Raw genomic sequence first — 19,089 nt, 5'->3', positions numbered from 1 at the left:
TCCAAAAAAAAAAAGCAAAGAAAATTAAGTTTTTTCAAGCCTAAACATGCATCTTTCTAACTTCTATCCATCTCTCCTGTTTTGCCCTCTGGGACTAAGAGGAGCAATTCTAATTCATCATTCATATAGCAACACTCCAGATTCTGGAAGACAGTCTTCATGTTCTCTTTGTCTTCTCTTCTCTAGACTAAACAATTTTAGGTTGTTCAAGAAATCCTTTGGACACACTCCAGTGTCTTTCCTAAAATGTCATACACATAACTGAATGCAAATATTCCAAATGTGTCCTGACCAGGGCAGAGTGAAGTGGGACCATCATCTCCCTATTCCTGGACACTATCCCTCTCTTAAAGTAGCTAAGATTGTATAATTTTTTTTCGGGCTGCCATATTATATTGTTGACTTGTATAAAACCCAGAGATCTTTTTTTCAGATAAATTGCCATCTCTCAATCCCTCTATATCATGTACTTGTTAAACTGATTTCTTGAACTCAAGAGTAAGACTTTATGTTTATACCTTTTTCGCTTCTTCTTACTAGATTCAGCTTAATATTTGAACCTGTTAGTCTTTTGGGATCATGACTATTATCCAGTGTTGGTTGATTGTTGTCCTTTGTTCTCAAAGAGGACCAAAATGGCATCACTCTGTTGGGTCAAGATATAGTGTGTCCACCATGAGCTCGGAAGGTTCTACCACAGGTCAGGCACAAATGGTTCATAATAATACATATTCAATATATTAGCTACCCCCTCCAACTTTGTGTCATCAACAAATTTGATAAACGTGCCATCTAACCATCCCAATAGTAATGTGAAACATCAAAAAATCAAGCATGGATTCATGGGGCGTTCTCTAAAGACTTGAATCCAAGTTGATATTGAAACATTAATGTTTAGTCTTTGGGTCTGACTATTATTTTCAACTCTGAAATTTTGTCACTCTGTGAAATGGAGAGACAGAGAGGCAATCAGCACATGCCACCATGGACAGAGGGCTAAATCTCAAGATGAATCTAGAACCTGAATTTGAATCCTGCCTCTTCCAGGATTCAATGACTTAAATCAGCTACAAATACACCTAACTACTATCATCTAGCCCATACCTATTCATCTCTTTCATAAGAAATGCTTGAGGGACTTTATCAAATGTTTTGCTAAAATCTAGGCAAATTTTGCCTTAAATAATTTTCCTCGTCTAGGATCTTGCCTAGCATTTCTACTAAAAAAAGGAAATGAGGTTAGTTTGTCCTGACCCATTCTTGATTAAGCCAGTATGGTCCTTTGTGATCATCACTCCTACATGTTCAATAACCATTACTTTAATTAATATGTTCCAGAATTTTGCCAGGAACCAAAGTAAGGCTCACTATCTTAATAATTCAAAGGTGATTCTTTTCAGTTTAAAAAAAAAATCAAGACAATACTTCCCCATCACCAATCTTGTGTTATCTCTTCTGTTATCCATGATACTTCAAAATTAATTTGTAGTCACATCTAGCAGTTTTTTAAGCATAGTAGGATGCATTTTATTTGAGCTTGGTGATTTGAACTCATCAAGGATAGCTGAGTTATAGGATCATAGCTTTAGTGTTGGAAAGGACCTTAGAGACACTCTAATCCAGGTCCCCTATTAGTTATTTTTATTCTGTCTTTTCCCATTCAAAGTTCATTTTCTTTGGCAGAAAAAAACAGAAGCAAAACCAGAACTGAGTAGTCTTGCCTTCTCTCTAAGATCCATTAGAGTGTCAACCTAGTCACCTTGAGGTATTCTATTTTTCCCCCAATATCACTAAAAAAGAAATTAAGCCTTTATATTGTCCTTGGCATTCCTCATCCTCAACAAATTCTAATCTTTAGCACATCTGGCACTGTTCCTAGTGGACCATATATTCATCAGTTAGCAAGTACTTACTAGGCTTCTGCTATATGCCAGACACTGTGCTAAGCACAGAGGATAAAAAGATAAAAAAGAAATTCTTTTCCCTTAAGGAACTTACATCCTATTAGGGAAGACAATATGTACATGAATGAGCATATACAAAATAATTATGGGGGAAGAAAGTAGAAGCTAGTGGGGGAGGGGAGAAAGATCAAGAAAGGCCTCATCAGGGGCAGCTAGGTGATGGATAGAGTCAGGAGGACCTGAATCAAATCCAGCCTCAGACACTTACTAGCTGTGTGACCTTGGGCAAATCACTTAACCCCAATTGGTGTGTGTGTGTGTGTGTGTGTGTGTGTGTTTTAAACAAATGTCTCATCCTTCTCTATTACCTGCCCTTGCTTTTGTCTGCTTTATTGTTTTTGAAATCTAAACTGCTTGATAAGATCCCTATGCTTCCACATTGATCCCTTACACATCTCTCCTTTTTTTTCTCATCAGAACTCTATCTCTTTGTGTCTTCAGAATTTTATTCCTCAACTGACTTTGCTTGTAGAATTTGAGACCATGAGATTTGACATATCCTCTTTCTGAATGTTTTGAGGTCTACTCTCCTGCTATCTAGGGTGCTTGTTGGAATGCCTGACTTTCTTCTTCTCTATCATGAATTCTTTTTTTCTTTTTTCTTTTTTGCTTTTTGGAGGAGGGAAAGCAGGGCAATTGGGGTTTAGTGACTTGCCCAAGGTCACATGGCTAGTAAATGTTAAGTATCTGAGGTAGAATTTGAACTCAGGTCTTTCTTACTCCAGGGCCAGTGCTCTACTCACTGTGCCACCTAGCCACCCCTCTATCATGAATTCTAAGACAGAATTCCCCCAAAGATTCCCATGCTTTCTACACCACAAACCAGTCTTTTCCTTGTTGAGAATCAGATCCAAGATAAACGTTATGATAGTTAATATTAATAGCTAGCATTTATATAGCACTTTAAGGTTTCCAAAGTACTTTATAAATGCCATCTAACTTGATCCTCACAGCAGCCCCGGGAGAAGGTGCTTTTCTTTTTTTACAGATGAGGAAACTGAGGCAGAGAGAGGTTAAATTATTTTCCCAGGTGCTTCAGATACCACAGCTGATGAGTGTCTTAAGTTACATTTGAACTCATGTCTTCCTGAGTTCAGGTCTAATGCTCTACTCTCTGTGGCTTCTAGCTGCCTCTCATTATTTTACCATTTGAAGATGAAATTATCATCAAAGCAAATCAAGAAATAATTGGCAGCTCTGTTTAGAAGCCGTAAAGTGTATTGGATAGAAAGCTAACCTCAGAGTCATGATAACCTTGTTTTCAATCTGACACATATTGACTGTGTGACCCTGAACATATCACTTATCCTCTTAGTGTGCTAGGTAAATCTCTAAAATAGGGGTGGGGAACCTGTGACCTCAAGGCCCTTTGACTGACTCCAAACTTCACAGAACAAATCCTTTTAATACTTGTTCTGTAAAACTTGGACTCAATCAAAAGGCTGCACCCAAGGACCTAGAAAGTCACATGGTTCTCCACTCCTGCTCTAAGAATATAAATTGACAAAAAAAAAAAAAGAGTTGACCTGCATTCATTCATGGTAGAAGGAGTTTCTTTACCGAAGAGTTCCTTATTCTAGTGAAATTCCAAATCTATTCCAAGTCTCTATACCTATCATCTGGCCTATGATATACTCCAATAACCATGTCACTTCTGTTCTTGCCTCTGTGGTTCTTCACCCCAGTATTCTCTATTATTTTTTCTCCCTGTGGTTTTCCTTACATGACCATATTGCTTTAGTGTATGGTGTTATTTCACTGACTCTCTTTACCCATTTTATTCATTTAGAAGAAGGAACTGTATTCTAGTCCTGGGTTTTGTCCTACCAAGTCTCACTGAGGCTTATAAAGTAATTTTGACTCCTCAGATATTAGTCTCTCTAATTTGTCTTGCATTTTAACCATACTTTGTACATTTATGTATAGACATCTGAAGTTATTATCATCTTGTTTCTTGGGTTTTGTATCTTATGAACATTTGGGTATCTTCAGGGCTATTCTTCTTCCTGCATTGATGCTGTTATCTATGGTATCTAGCTTGCTGGGTATATGTTGGCAATAACCTCCTTTTGCCTTCTTTCTTAATTTAAGTCACTCTTTATTAGATTTGCAAGACTCCAGGCAAATTCATTCTTACATTAGTGCTTGTCAGGTATGCTTCGTCCTTGACCAGGAGCCTGTCATTCCTATATTTTATATCATGGTCCAGAAATTCAATTCTCATTCTCAAATAATGTTTTTTTTAACTATTTATTTCCCAAATCTGCTTCACTTCTGACTTCTTGCCTTTAAAGGGCAAGTATCATTTCGTGCTCCTGAGACTTAGTTTCTTGCCCAAGATTTAGTGATCTTTAACAATGCTTTCTAGATTCCTTATCAGTGTCATTTGGGCCCATGTGAATCATCAGAAATGGATGGACAATTCTTTTTTTTTTTTTTAAAGCAATCGGGGTTAAGTAACTTGCTTAAGGTTACACAGCCAGTTATTTCTGGGTGAGGATGGACAATTCTTGAAAGGTCTTCTGTCATGTCCTGGATACATGCCTGGGAAGGCTTCTCTTATCTCTTATTCCATGGCACCAATGGGTCCACACAAGTATTTCTTTTAAGGAAAAGCATGACCTCTTCTTCAGGAGATTCATCCCTCTTCTTTGGGAAGAGCCTCATCTGTTCTTTAGTCCAAAATGTTCAGTGATCTATCTTCCCCTTCTCCTGGGTCTCAATCCATGACCTTCAATCTCCTAACACAGGTCAAGAGTTCTCTCTATTTCTTCATATCCTTTTCCTTTTTTGTTTTCTTATTAAAGTCCTTCTATTTGTTAAGGAGCATTTCATTCTCCCTTATATCCTGGAGAGTTATTTACTCCTTTACCTTCTCTACTGGTATGGAGACAAACCTGAACTTTAAGTATATGTGTGTGTATGTATGTGTATGCGCGCACACACACACATATAATATATATATATATATTTATATATAGTGGCCTAAGTTACTGTAGAATTTTCCCTGCTGTCCATCCTTGTTGTAAGCTAGAACCCCGGCTCTTTCTTATTCTTGTTGGTAATTCCCCTGGAAAACACTGACCCATCTATTGCTCTATGTATAAAATAAAGAGCTCTAGACTGTCTGAGAAGGAGGGAATTCCTGACTCCTTGTCCTGGCCATTAACTCAATATGTGATCTTGGGCAAGTCATTTCCTAGTCTTGGCTTCAGTTTTCTCTGCTAGGAAAATGAAAGACTTGGACTCAGTGTTCTCTAAGGTTCTGACGTTCTGTGTCTTAAGGTATGTTCTAGCACTAGCGTTCTGTGGTGTACAGTCTTTTCTAGTTCTAACATTCTGTGTTCACACTTTCTCTTAAAGTCTCTCCCAGCTCTAACATCTATACTCTAATGTCTTTTCAAGTTCTATTATTTTATTCTTTATGCTCTAATATCATATGGTCCAAGTTCCCTCCTTGCTCTGCTGTCCTGTGATTCTGAGATCACGGAATTACAGAATTTTGGAGTTAGGAGGACACCTGGTCCAAACCATACCTGAAGAAGCATTTCCTTTGTGACATATCTAACAGATTAGATGAGTCATCCAACCTTTGTTTGAAGACTTCTAGAGAAGGGGAGCTCACAACCTCCCCAGGGAACCCATTTTACTCTTGAACAGCTCCAGTTTTTAGTTCACATTATACTTAAGTCAAATCTAAATCCTCCCCTTTGCCATTTTTACCCTTTGTTTTTAGTTTTGCCCTGAAGGACCAAGCAGAAAAAGTCTAGTCCATCTTCCTCCTGATTGCTTTTCAGTCCTTGAATGTAACTGTCCTTGGGGTGCTATGGAAAGAGCACTTTCAATTTAAAAAGCCTAGGTTTGAGTTCTGGCTTTGCCAGTCAGAACAAATTGCTTGACTTCTTTGGGCCTCAGTTTCCTCAACCATAAAATGGGGATAAGAGTACTTGCAATGTAACAGAAAAAAAAAAGAAATACCTCCTACGTGCACAACATTGTTGCTTAGTGCCAGAGAAGATAAAAGGCTTGGGTGAGACTTAATTCTTGTCCCCATGGAGTTTGCAGTCTAGTAGGGAACTAAGACACTAATACAGAGAACTAAAACATGCAATAACTACCTCATAGGGTTGTTCTATGAAAAATGATTTGTAAACCTTAAGATAAGGGTGTGCTGGAACCAGCTGAAATAGGATTCCAGAACCTATTGTGAAATTTTCAGTGTGAGCATTTGTACCATAGACAGATCTACAAATCAGGGCTTGATTTATTGTTTTCTTGATTGTCTATATTTGAGAAAGTATTAATAATGCAAATTAAAGGTGTGTTTCTTGGGTACTTTGGGGAGTGGGGATGAGGGTGGAGTAGGGAGGGAGAGATAGTTATTAAACATTTACTAGCATATTCCTACCTTAAAGTCACATAGAAATGGTGAGTCATTGTTGACTCAGGATCCTGAATATAGATATATTACTAAGAAATTGAGGCAAGTTGAAAGGGTGCCATTTGCCCCTTCCACTTTTCCAATTCTTATCTTTGTAGAGTTTTGTTTTTTCTTCTTTTACCATCAGCTGCCACTTCTAACAGCTATTAGTGTGTCTGCCTCTGATGTAGAACCCTTCCCGTGACCATTTTTGGCTTTTAGCATGTTGTGTGTTTGGATTTCAGTGTGCTGTAGACTGAGAAGACACATCAGTGAGTTTGTTAGAACTCTTGTAAAGCAAGAATAAATAGGTTTGGAACAAGATACAGGAGATTTGTGTCTCTGGGTTACACATGTCTTTTTTTCTTCTTCCTTTTAGGTTCTCAGACTTTTTCATTCATGTATTCATTAAATTAATTGGACAAGTATTTGTTAGGCATGTACTATGCACTTTTCCCCTGATAGAGCTCTAGTTTTCAGGGAGGCATAAATACAAAAAGAGAAGGAAGAAGCATTTCACTGATTCTATTACTTTCCATAGACTATTTACTCCTCTTCCTCAGTTCTCTATCCTCTGGGTTATAAAATCTCTTTTCCTGTATATCCAAAGCCAGAAGAGATCACAAGAGTTCCCAGTTCTGGAGAATATTTAGTCTGTCCCCCACCCCTTTAAGGCTGCGATATGCTTTCCCGTCACCTGGGTCCCTGGAATTGGAGCAACCACTGGTATTTGGAGTCAGAATTTTGAATCCTAGTATTGCTTTGTGACTTGGAGTAAATCACTTCATTTCTTCGTACCTCTGTTTCTTCCATTTGTAAAATAAAGGGGCTCAACAAGAAGTTTTCCAAGTCCTGTTCCAGTTGTAGATTTTATAAATCCTGGCTTCTTCTAGAAGGCTCTCCCTGATCTGATCCTCTTCTCTCTTAGCCCCTGGAGTCTGGGAATCTGTCTTCTTTATGGTTGATGCTGGTCAATGTCTCCAGCGACCTCAACAGAAAGAATGTGACATGCTGGGCTGAGAATGATGTGGGCCGGGCTGAGGTCTCTGTCCAGGTCAACGTTACCTGTGAGTCCTTGGGTTCCATGGTCTCTTGGGGGCAAGATCTTTCTGTCTTCTCTAAGCCTGAGCTCCAAGGGGATGTGGTATGGGGAATGGGAGGCATGGGGGGGGGGGGAGGTGTCCACAGCTGCCCCACAGCTGTTCCTTCAAAGTCCCAGGAGAACTTGATACAGAGACCAGCATTTAGGGGTCTGGGGGTAGGATTTTTCCAGGGCAAAGACTTGAATGATTGAGATAATTAGATTTTCTTTAGTCCCACAGCCTGTTTTCTTTTCTCCTTGATATTTGGTTCCTTTATATCTACTATCCAATTGTTTTTAGGCCCCTTGGCCTCATATCCCTGTTTTTTAACTTAAAAAGTCCCTTTCCCATTTGAGTTTTTCTAGGCTCAGTGGCCAGTTTTCCTAGGTTTGCCTCCCACTTTCATCCCCCCCCCCAAAAAAAATTATTTTATTTATTTTTCCAAATTTTATTTTCCAAAAAGGCTTGTTGCTTAAGTTTTCTTTAAACCAACAGCCCAATTTTACTAGACTTGAAATCCAACGCTCTTTAGGTCTTTTTACAAAATAATCCTAGTATCTAACTTCTTTCTAAAGCCCAGTATCTTATGTCTTAGGCCCAAAGCCTAATTTCCTTAGTCTACAGTATAGTTTGTCCCAGGTCATCTGGGCATGGGGTAATGGAAAGAGCTCTGGATTTGGAGACAGAGAACCTCAGTTTAAACCCCAGCTCTACTGTTTAATTGCTGTTACCTCAGGCAAGTCACTGAATTTCCCAGGGCCTCCCATTTTTCACCTGTCAGATGAGGGGATTGTATTGCATGCTCTCTAATGACCCTTCTAGCTGTGAATTCTCTGATTCTGGGGCTCTGTCTTTGTCTCTCCCCCTTCCCTTCTGGGCCACAGTTGCATCCAGAGTGCATCTCCAAGACGCAGTCTCCCAGCACCACTGGTGCATCCCTTTCTCTGTGGATGGGCAGCCACCCCCCACCCTCATGTGGCGCTTCAATGGCCACTTGCTCAATGAAACCACCTTCATCTTCACGGAGTTCCTGGAACAGGCGGCCAATGAGACCATGAGGCATGGATGCCTACGACTTAACCAGCCCACACATGTCAACAATGGCAATTATACCCTGGAGGCCTCCAACCCTGGGGGACGGGCCACCGATTCTGTGATAGTCTCCTTCATGGACAATCCTTTCCACTTCAACCCTGAGGATCCCATCCCTGGTAGGCAGCCCTCCCAGAATCCCCCATCCCTGTGACACACACAAAGACTTGGGGTCTGCCCAGTCCCATATCTGGGTGTGGAGCAGACACACCATGACCCCTTAGTCTTCCCTCAGAGCCTGACCCCTTCCTCAAGGTTTGGAACAGGAAAGGCCCTCTACTATGTGACCTGTCCTGGGAAAGGCAACCAGAGGTTCTGGCATCCCAACATGATGTAATGGAAAGAACATTGGATTGGGAGTCAGAAGTTCTAGGTTCAAATTCCAGTTCTCCTATTCTGCATAAGAAAGTCACTCCCTCCACCTCTTTCAGGCTTCATTTTCCTCACCTATCAAATGAAGGGATTGGAGTAAAATCCCTTTGAATTCTATTTCCCATGATCCATGATCTCTTTCTTCTTCTTCCTTCCTCAGGGCTCCTGCCCCTCCCCTCACTCTTTCTTCAGTGTTTGGGCTCCTCAGCCCCATTCCACCATCTCCACCACCTTCATCATCACTACAGCCTGGCTGGGATGGGACCCATGCACCTGGGCTCCAGGTCCCAGTGTCACTGCGTTCTCTCTCTCCTTCTCTCACAGTAGCCCATCAGAGAAGGGATAGAGATAACTGTTCCATCCCTTGTTTTTCAATGTCTTCATTCTCCACTCCATCCCCCTATTTCTGCTACTACTGTGACCCAGCTGGGAAATGACCTCCCTTCTCATTGTCCCCACATTCACACTTGAGATGGGTATCGTCGCTCATTCCTCTTTTCCCTGCTGGGTGAGGGGATGTAGCTAGGGGATGAAAGGACTGAGATTCACTAATGTTCTCCAGCCCACTGATGCCTCTTTACCCTCTTTTCTTCTTTTCTCCTCCACAGTTTCTTATTCCCCAGGAGGTAAGTATTACATTCCTATTTCCTCTGAGTCAGGAGAGCACACTTGGTCCAGGTCTTTGACTGGGGAAGGGTGGAGGGGGTCATGAGTGCATTTGGCCTCCTTTAGAGAAATAGGAGTTGAGTTGAAGGGGAGGTATAGACCTTGTCACTGTCTTCTCTTCTCCATTTTTACACAGCAACCAACAGCACTTCTGGGGACCCTGTGGAGAAGAAAGAAGACACATCTTTTGGGGTGAGAACAGAGACAAGGGTTGATTAGAGTTAGGGGAAGCTGGCTAAGACATAGAGGACTGCTGGGTGTATGGGGGAGGGTTGGACTCAAATTCATTTGACCCAGAATAACAAACACATTTTCATGATGTCAATGTCCCCCAAGTCTCTGCCCTTCTCCCCTTCCACTGATAATTCCTCCTGTGTCAATAGACTGGCTTCATGGACAGGAATACCTGACAATATCCACCTGGGTCAAAGCTGTACTATTGGGGCTATTGGGAGAGAGGAAATAACATGACACCTGGGTCCTCCATGAAACAGAGAGGAGAAGGGTGTGGAGGGCTTGGGTAAATCCAGCTATTGGGTTCCATTGGGAGGGGAGAAAGTAGCCTAAGGTGGGGAGAGTCTGGAGAAATTGGAGGTCCTAAGGCCGACCTTTGACCCACCCGTGTCCAACCCTATCCTCCTCTCCCAGGTCTCAGTGGCAGTGGGCCTTGCTGTTTTTGCCTGCCTCTTTCTCTCTGTCCTGCTTCTTCTTCTCAACAAATGTGGCCGGAGAAGCAAGTTCGGAATCAACCGTGAGCTAGAGGATGGCCCTAGGCCAGATGATGTCTCTGTCTCTCTGTCTCTCCCTGTCTCTTTCTTTGTGTTTCGTTGTTTCCGTGTTTTTCCACAATCTCCCTGAGTGTCCCTTGCCCTTCTGTATGTCCCCACCTCTCAGCGGCTCAAACCCTCTCTGGCCCATTTAATCAATTTTGCTCCTTCATTCAGCATTTTTCATTTCTGCCGCGCGCTGTCTTGGTGCATCTCTGTGTGTCAGCTTCTTGATGTGGCTGCATCTCCACCTTTCTGTTTCTCTCCTTCACAGCATTTCTCTCTTCATTTCTGTGTTCCTGTCTCTCTTGATACCCTGACTCCGCCCTTTGTGTGTATTCTGGGGGCTGGGTTTGTGTATGTGTGTGTGTGTGGTAGTATTAACAACAGCACCAGCCACTAATTTGTGGCTGGATCAGAGTCAAGCGCTAAGTGATTCTGAGAGACCTGGGGTCCTGAGGGAGGGAGGGGTGTCTGTAGTACCCGTGGGGGCTTGAGGCTAATCAGGAGCTCAGCCAAGAGCAGCCTCCAGTGCCCCACCCTCCGGGTCTCCTGTCTTCTCTGTCTAGAGTGCCCCCAAGCTCTGCAGTCTCAAAACCAATCCCGCATACTTTGAGATGCTCAGGTGTCTGGGTTGGGGGACAATATGGTTGGATCTCTTGATTACTCTCCTGACCTTAATATGACCATGCCCTTGGGGGTGGTGTCTGGACACTGGGGACATGGAGGGGGAGATAAGAGACTGGGACATAGTGGTTGTCAGTATTCTTTTGACTTGCCTATTCCCCATTCCTAGGTCCTGCGGTGCTGGCTCCAGAGGATGGTCTGGCTATGTCCCTACATTTCATGACTCTGGGAAACAGCTCCCTTTCTCCTGAGGGAAAGGGATCTGGGCTACAGGGACACATCATTGAGAATCCACAATACTTCAGTGATGCCTGTAAGGGGGGATGGGGAAAATGAGCCTTCATACTGGTGAGATGATGGCTCTTGTCACTCAAACTAACATTTAGCCTGGCAGCCACAGAGCCCTCCTCAGCCCAGCTCCTACTTCTCTGCCCATCTACTGTGGTTAACCCCAGGCTAGAGAAATTCTGCCTCAGAGAGTCTACCAGTCAGTAATTTAGCAAAAAATATAAAACCATGCCTCCTATCCTAACATCATGAATTGCTAGATAAGAGGGAAATATTTTATGTTCTTTCTGTTTTCACTTGTGTCTGACTCTCTATGACCCCTTTTGGGTTTTCTTGGCAAAGATACTGGAGTGGTTTGCCATTTCCTTCTCTAGCTCATTTTACAGATAAGGAAACTGAGGCAAAGAGGGTTAAGTGACTTGCCTAGGGTCACATAGCTAGTAAGTGTCTGAGGCCAAATTTGAACTCAGGTTTTCCTACCTCTAGGCCCAGTGCTCTATCCATTGTATCACCTAGCTGACCCAGTAGAGATCCTTATTTCTGCCTGACTGAACTACTATAAGACTTTCCTCACAGGTTTTTTTTACTTCCACTCTAGTCTCCTTTTGTCCATCTTCCATGGGACTGCCAGAATCATGGTTATGTTTGTCACACCTATGCTCAAAGATCTTAAATGACTCCCTATTGCCCATCAAGTAGTTTAAACTCCTGATCCTACCATTCAAGGCCTTCCATAACCTGACACTGTCTTGCAGTCCACAAATGTATGCTCTTGCCAAAGTTCTTTGCTTTTTACACATATCCTGCTATCTCTGGCATTCATACATTTCCTCTATATCTGGAATGTCTCCCCTCCCTTTCTACCCCTGCATTTCCATCCTCAAAATCTGTGAAATCCAACTCAAATGCTACCTCCTCCAGAAAGCCTCCTCTGATGCCCCTGCCAGCCACAACCTTCTGCTCTCAGACTTCATACAGCATTTTTCAAACACTTCTCAAATTCTCTCCTTTGCTATGAAACTCCCATGTCCCTGGTCATCTTGTCCCCCTAATAATATAATAGCTAGCATTTACATAGTGCTATGTACCAGGCACTATGCTAAATACTCTACAATTATTATCTCATTTAATCCTCACAACAACTCTTATTATTATTATTATCCCCATTTTACAGATGTGGAAAATGAGGCAGAGGTTACATGCTCTGTCCACTGCTCCAACTAGCTGCCAATCTCTTTCCAAACTAGGGACTCAGAAAACCCAGGATTCATACATTCTGTAGGAGACCCATCTTATCATCTTGTCATCTTGCTCCCCTTTTGGTAGATTGCTTAGGGGAGTGAGGGTGATGAGGACCCAGGCCAACACTCAGTGTGATTTAGTCTCTTTCTCATATGTCTCTGAGAATAGCTGGTTTGAGTTCCTAGTAAGCCACTTCCCTGGAACTAGCCACCTCCATCGTGTGTGTGTGTGTGTGTGTGTGTGTGTGTGTGTGTGTGTGTGTGTGTGTGTGTGTGTGTGTGTTTGAGAGACCGCTGGGTCTCCCTCTCTCGCCCAGGCTGGAAGTGCAGGGGTTACTCACCAGCCCCTCTGATTGGTGTGGGAACTTTGCTCTGCTCTGTTAACGACTTGGGCTGGCTCACTCCTCCATAGGCCACCTGGTGGCCCCTGCTCCTGAGGCTTCATCTTTGCACGGGTGCCCAGTCCACTTAGCCCATGGCAGGTCAGAACTCTCAGCTCAAGACATCCACCACCCTCAGTCACCAGAAACTGGGAGTGCAGGCCTGAACCACCAGAACTCAGTTTCCTTCCTTCTACTCCTCTCCAATTTAAACTCACTGAAATCACCCTCAGGCTGAGCTCTCCCCAGGCATGCTCCTCACATGCTTTAACCTCCAAACTTCCTGACACATACAAGCAGAGCACCCCCATTCCAAATAGAGGCTCTTCTTCCTCTCTCCTGCAGTTGGCACGCCCAACCTGGTCCCAAAGCTTTGGAAGGAAGGCTACATGCTAATATTTTTCCTTGGTAGAATGATACATCCCCAGGTCCTGACAGTTCTCTGTAACATGAGATATTAAGCGGTGTCTGTGTTGATGTCTCATCCCCTGGCTAGACTGTAAGCCTTTTAAAAGCAGAGATTTTGTCATCTCTAAATTTTGTGTCCTTTCCCTGTCTCTTCCCACCCCCTTAGTACTGTCCTCTGCACACAGTAAGCACTCAATAATTGTTGTGTTGCATTGTGTCACTGTCCACACTGCCCGCCACCCCCAGGTGTCCATCACATTAAACGCAGAGACATCGTGCTCAAATGGGAGCTGGGAGAAGGTGCCTTTGGAAAGGTCTTCCTGGCTGAATGTCACAACCTGCTTCCAGAGCAGGACAAGATGCTTGTGGCTGTCAAGGTAAGCTCAGAGGGCTTCTGTGGGTGCTCCAGACAGCCTGGTTCTATGGGTCCCCCTTTCAACCAGCAGGGATTGGGGACCTAATTACATTAGGCTGGCTGGTGGGGATGAGCATGAGGCTGCCTACATGCTTGGGCCTTCATGTGCACCCACCCTATGCCACCCACACCAGGCCCTAAAGGAGGTGTCTGAGAGTGCCCGTCAGGACTTCCAGAGAGAGGCAGAGCTGCTGACTGTCCTTCAGCACCAGCACATTGTCCGCTTTTTTGGGGTCTGCACAGAGGGCCGCCCACTGCTCATGGTCTTTGAGTACATGAAGCATGGAGACCTGAACCGTTTCCTCAGGTGTGTAGCCCTCTGGGGGCCTGGTTTGACAGCCCCCAGCCCCTACCTTTCCTGATCCCTCCACAACTTCACCCTTCCAGAGCCTTCCCCATCTTCTCCACCTACCCTAAAGTTTGCTCATTCATTCATATGGTAAATTACTACTGAGTCTACTGTGATGAGTGCTGATAGATGCTGGATGAAAGTGTAAAGAAATATAAGATGCAGACTTTCCTGCAGGAATTTGCAGCCTAGTCAGGGAGGTGCCTTATACACAGAGAAGGATGGTTTATGCTAAGTGGTGAGAAGAGATCTGCAGGGATGGCAGAGAGACTATTTGCAAATTTCTAGGGACAGGGCATTTTAGAAGGCAGGGAAGAGTTCAGGGGAGGATTGGCCCTTTGGTGGGAGCACAGGACATGTGAAGGAAAACAGGTCAGAGAAGCATTTTGGGGTCAGAGGGCGACTGACCCAGAGGACCCTGCTAAGCAGTTTGGACTCTTCCTGGTTGGCCTCTCCCAGACCACTTTTAGAGAAATGCTAATGATCTGGATGATATGAGAAAATTTTGATACATATGATACATTTCCTTTAAATTATGTTTGCTATAAAATGATGAATGCATCAAAAATACTAAATGTCTACAATAGTTTAGGGGGGAGGGATGAGAATAGCCTTAATTATATTTCTCAACTTCACCCTACCTGTATTCTAAAGGTATTCCCATACACATTTCTGCTAACATTTCTGAGTTCCACTGATATATTTCATGTCCAAAGTATTCAAAGGCCAGATTAGTCCAACATATGTTATGGTAGGTAATGGGGAGTCATGAAAGGTTTTTGAGCAGAGGAGTAACCTGATCTAAAGGGTTCTTTGGAAGGATTACTCTGCCAACTCTGTGAAGACCTTTGAATATAGCAAGCACTGTATAAATATTTGTTGGATTAAAGGGATTAGAAATTGGAGGTAGGGATTACAGTTAGGAGGTTGCTGGATAGTCTAGGATATGAGTGATGAGGTCCTGGAGTAGTGGCCATAGAAGTGGTAATGAAGGGACTGAAGGGAAAATCATTCTGAAAGAGGACCCAGTGGGAGCTGGTGACTGACTCTTTACAAGAGGTGAGAGATGAGTCAAAGATAACTCTAAGGCAGAGGTTCCCAAACTTATTTGGCCTACTGCCCCTTTTTAGAAAAAAAATTACCCAGCACCCCCTTGCAAATCTACTTTCCTAAAACCTTTAATTTTTTTTTCATTTGCATCATTTAAAAAATGTATACAATTTTTAAATGATGCATCTTAAATATAATAATTTATTGTAAATCTGTGGGTTTTTTCCTGCATTGAAATTCTGATGATACAGTATTGTGTCATGTAACTGTATTGTAAACAAGTCATTATACTCACATATTCCTGCTGATGCATGTTGGATTTCCCTGCAATGCACGATATGCTTGCCTGTCAACACTTGCTTGTTAAGACCTGTCAGCTGACTTGACTACTGGTTGGTTATAACTTGTGTTTTGAGTGTTGATTCAGAAAATAATGTTATCACTATCACTTTAACTCTGTTACACAACAGATGAAACATGTATGAATGATTTTTCAAATTTTTCTCATCTTATCTTCTTTCCTTATGCTTCCATTGCCCCCTTATTTTTATTCAATGCTCAATTACACCCAAAGCTACTACTGCCCCCCTGGATCATTCCAGCATTCCCCAGGGGGTGACATCATCCACTTTTGGAACCTCTGCAAAGTATTTAAGCCTGGGCAGCAGAGAGAATTCTATTTAATTCAATTCAGTAAGCATTTATTAAGAATTCACTGAGTAGGGGCGGCCAGGTAGCACAGCGAGTAAGAGCACTGGCTCCAGTGTTGGGATGACATGTGGATCAAATCTGGGCTCAGACATTTATTACCCACCCAGAAACACCTGGCCGTGTAACCTTGAGCAAGTTAACCCCAATTGCTTAGGGGTGGCCAGGTGGCTCAGCAAGTAAGAGCACCGGCCCCAGTGTCAGGATGACCTGGGGATCAAATCCGGGCTCAGATACTTCGCACCACACCCAGAAATAACTGGCCATGTAACCTTGAGCAAGTTACTTAACCCTGATTGCTTAAAAAAAAAAAAAAAGAAGAATTCACTGAGTCTAGGTGTACAGGGCCCTATGCTAGATGGAAGTAAGGGAGGGAGATACAAAGCTTGAATAAGTCATGGTCCCTGCATTGGTGGAGCATACAGCCTAATAAGAGAACAGAATGATGATGACAATAACTAGCATTTATATAGCGATTTAAGGTTTGCAAAAGGCTTTACCTACATTATCTCATTTGATGCATACACAGAAAAGTATAATACAAAATTGAAGGGGTAGGATGATTGAATAAAAGAAGGTGGTCTTTGGATTGGGTTTCAAAGGATGGGAAGGAATTCAAGAGGAAAAGAGAGAGGAAGGACATTCTAGACACAGAAAAAAACATGGCCAAAAGCATAGAGTATCAAGAGTCAAATGTGTGTTTGGAGAACAGAAAATTGTCTAATTTGGCTGAAACACAGAGTTTGTAGAAGGGAGTCATATGAGATATGCTAGGAAGCTACGGTGGAGCCATTTTGCAGAAGGTCTTGGGTGTGAAGGAATCTGCACATTCCTCAGAAGACCATCGGGAACCCCAGATGACTTCTGAGCAGAGGAGTGATGTGACCACATTTTAGCATAAGAAAAATTAGTCAGATGGCAGTGTAAACTATTAATGTCGTAGAAGAGAGAGGAAAAGTGGGAAGACTTCTTAAGGAGGTTTGCCCAGAAAGACTATAGTCATGTAAATGGGAACAACAACAAAAAAAGTGAAACAAATTATAATGGCCAAGCTTGGTCATTTATAATTATAATGACCAAGCTTGGTCATTTATAATTATAATGACCAAGAAAATAGAGAAAATAAATTTCCATTCATTGCAGAGGTGGGGGACTATAGGCATGTGGAATAGACATGGTCAATTATTTAATTTTTCTGAACGGCTTTTTTCTTTATGTTTAAATCTTTGTCAGATGGAGTGGTTCTGAGAGTAGAAGAGGGAGGAAGATTATTTGAAAATTAAGATAATGCAAAAACCAAAGGCATGAAAAGATTTTTTTTTAAAAGAGGCTATTTTCATAGACCAGGCTAGTCGTGATGAAAGCATAGATTAGGCCAATGGTGATAATAGATGGGATGGATGGATGTGAGACACTTGGCTGAGGTGACTACACCTGGTAACTGATTGAATTTGAGAAGTGAGGGGAGAGGAAAAACAGGCAAAACAAAAAATCAAAGATCATTGTAAAATTCTCAACACAGGAAACCAGGTGGACAGCACTTCCATGGCCAGAAATTGTGAAGGAGGAAGGAGAAAGGACAAAGCAGGTTTAGGGAGAAAGATCATAGATTTGATTTTGGACGAGTTGAATAGCCAGGTGGAGAAAGATGGAAAAATAAGGAGAAATAAGGAAGTGAGGAGGGGAGCTGGTTTGAGGGTAGGGGTGAAGATGATGAATGTGGATTCTGAGATGTTGAGTTTGAAGGGGACATCTTCCCCCATCCACTACATACTCCTCTAGGCTCCTACCCTTGAAACATTTTTTTTCCTAGCTGAGGAATGAACTCCATCTCTCCATCCTTCCCAATCCATATACCTCATCCTTAGTACCAGATCCTCTACTCAGACCATCTTTGTTCTTAACTTCTGTTCCATTTGGCTATTTTACATCCTTCCCACCTCAGAAATGTTAGTCTTTTATTCAACGCAGACTCATCTTTATTCTTCTCCTCCAGGGGTGGGTAACCTGCAGCCTCCAGGCCCTCTAGGTCCTTAAGTGCGGCCCTTTGACTGAATCCAAACTTCATGGAACAAACCCCCTTAATAAAAAGATTTGTTATGTAAAACTTGGACTCGGTCAAAAGGCTGCACCCAAGGACCTAGAAGGCTAGGTGTGGCCTCGAGGCCACAGTTCCCCACTCCTGTGACTAATCCTTCACCTCCAATAAATCTTTCCCTTTCTCTTCCCTCCTCCAGGACTCTGTTTCTGTTAGTATCCCCTCATCTTTCTTCTAAGAACAACCACTTTTCATTCCACTCAGTCTTTAACCCCAAATTCAGTTGGAGGATGGGGGCTGGAGAAAAGGTGTCTGTCCCTCCCTCAGGAGCCAGATGCCAGAGTAAAGCTTAAGAATCCCTAGATCACCTTTCCCCTTTCTCTGTGGCTGGGATTTCTGTTTTCCCCTCATCTGTCCCTGATCCTTCCCCCCTGTTGCTCCAGAGTCTAGGCACCTTTATCTCTTTTTCCTCCTAGATGGGAGCCCTCCTTTCCACCACCCTGGTCAGCCCTAGGTCTCCTCTGCCAGCTCACATGTGTCTCCCTCCTCTCTCCCTGAACTCACTCATCTTCCTCTCCCACCCAGGTCTCATGGGCCAGATGCCAAGATCCTGGCCAGTGGGGTGGGCACAGCTCCCGGGCCCCTAGGCCTGGGGCAGCTGCTGGCTGTGGCGGGCCAGGTGGCTGCTGGAATGGTTTACCTGGCTAGCTTGCACTTTGTGCACCGAGATCTGGCCACCCGGAACTGCCTGGTGGGCCAGGGGCTCGTGGTCAAGATTGGAGACTTTGGCATGAGCCGAGACATCTACAGCACTGATTACTACCGGGTAAGAGTCCCAAGCCCCCTTCTGGAGGCCTGCTCTCCACACATCCCACCAACTCAGCCTGGTCTCCAGACTAAGATTTCAACCCCCTTCTACCTCGGTTTTGGCCTGCTAAACGCCCAAAGCAGGGAGTTGGCTACATGACCTGGCCCATTTGCCCTCCCTAGGCCCCAGTTTCCATTCTGTGCAAACAGATTTGAGAATTTCTTAGGTCACTTCCTGGTTGGATAGGCAGGATTCCGTGACCCTAGAGTCTTTCTGACAGGCCATAGACCATGAGGGCCATACTTATTTCACATACTGTTTATATGACATTTGCTTGTGGCCTCCTAGTGAAAAAATTCTCCTTTGCCCTTCCCCAGAATAGCAGGACCCCAAAGGCACGCGCTCTGAACTAGA

General features: G+C 43.3%; 1 protein-coding gene across 1 annotated transcript in view; it reads left to right on the top strand.

Annotated features, from left to right (window-relative positions):
- NTRK1 (neurotrophic receptor tyrosine kinase 1) overlaps positions 1-18,834 on the top strand; it is a 35,332-nt gene extending 16,498 nt beyond the window's left edge. The window contains exons 7-15 of the mRNA XM_069107556.1: positions 7,313-7,451; positions 8,351-8,677; positions 9,539-9,556; positions 9,733-9,788; positions 10,245-10,347; positions 11,160-11,303; positions 13,554-13,684; positions 13,857-14,029; positions 18,453-18,834. Of these exons, the coding sequence (XP_068963657.1) occupies positions 7,313-7,451; positions 8,351-8,677; positions 9,539-9,556; positions 9,733-9,788; positions 10,245-10,347; positions 11,160-11,303; positions 13,554-13,684; positions 13,857-14,029; positions 18,453-18,834 (1,473 nt within the window). The remainder of the gene's footprint in view (positions 1-7,312; positions 7,452-8,350; positions 8,678-9,538; positions 9,557-9,732; positions 9,789-10,244; positions 10,348-11,159; positions 11,304-13,553; positions 13,685-13,856; positions 14,030-18,452) is intronic.
- Positions 18,835-19,089: the final 255 nt, after the last annotated feature.

The sequence above is a fragment of the Petaurus breviceps genome, unplaced genomic scaffold (genome assembly GCF_028583685.1).
Source record: "Petaurus breviceps papuanus isolate PSGF00001 unplaced genomic scaffold, PetGlider_PUasm1.0 90165, whole genome shotgun sequence".
Lineage (NCBI taxonomy): Eukaryota > Metazoa > Chordata > Mammalia > Diprotodontia > Petauridae > Petaurus > Petaurus breviceps.
The sequence above is the reverse complement of the archived record's forward strand: the minus strand, read 5'-3'. Positions and strand labels throughout refer to the sequence as shown.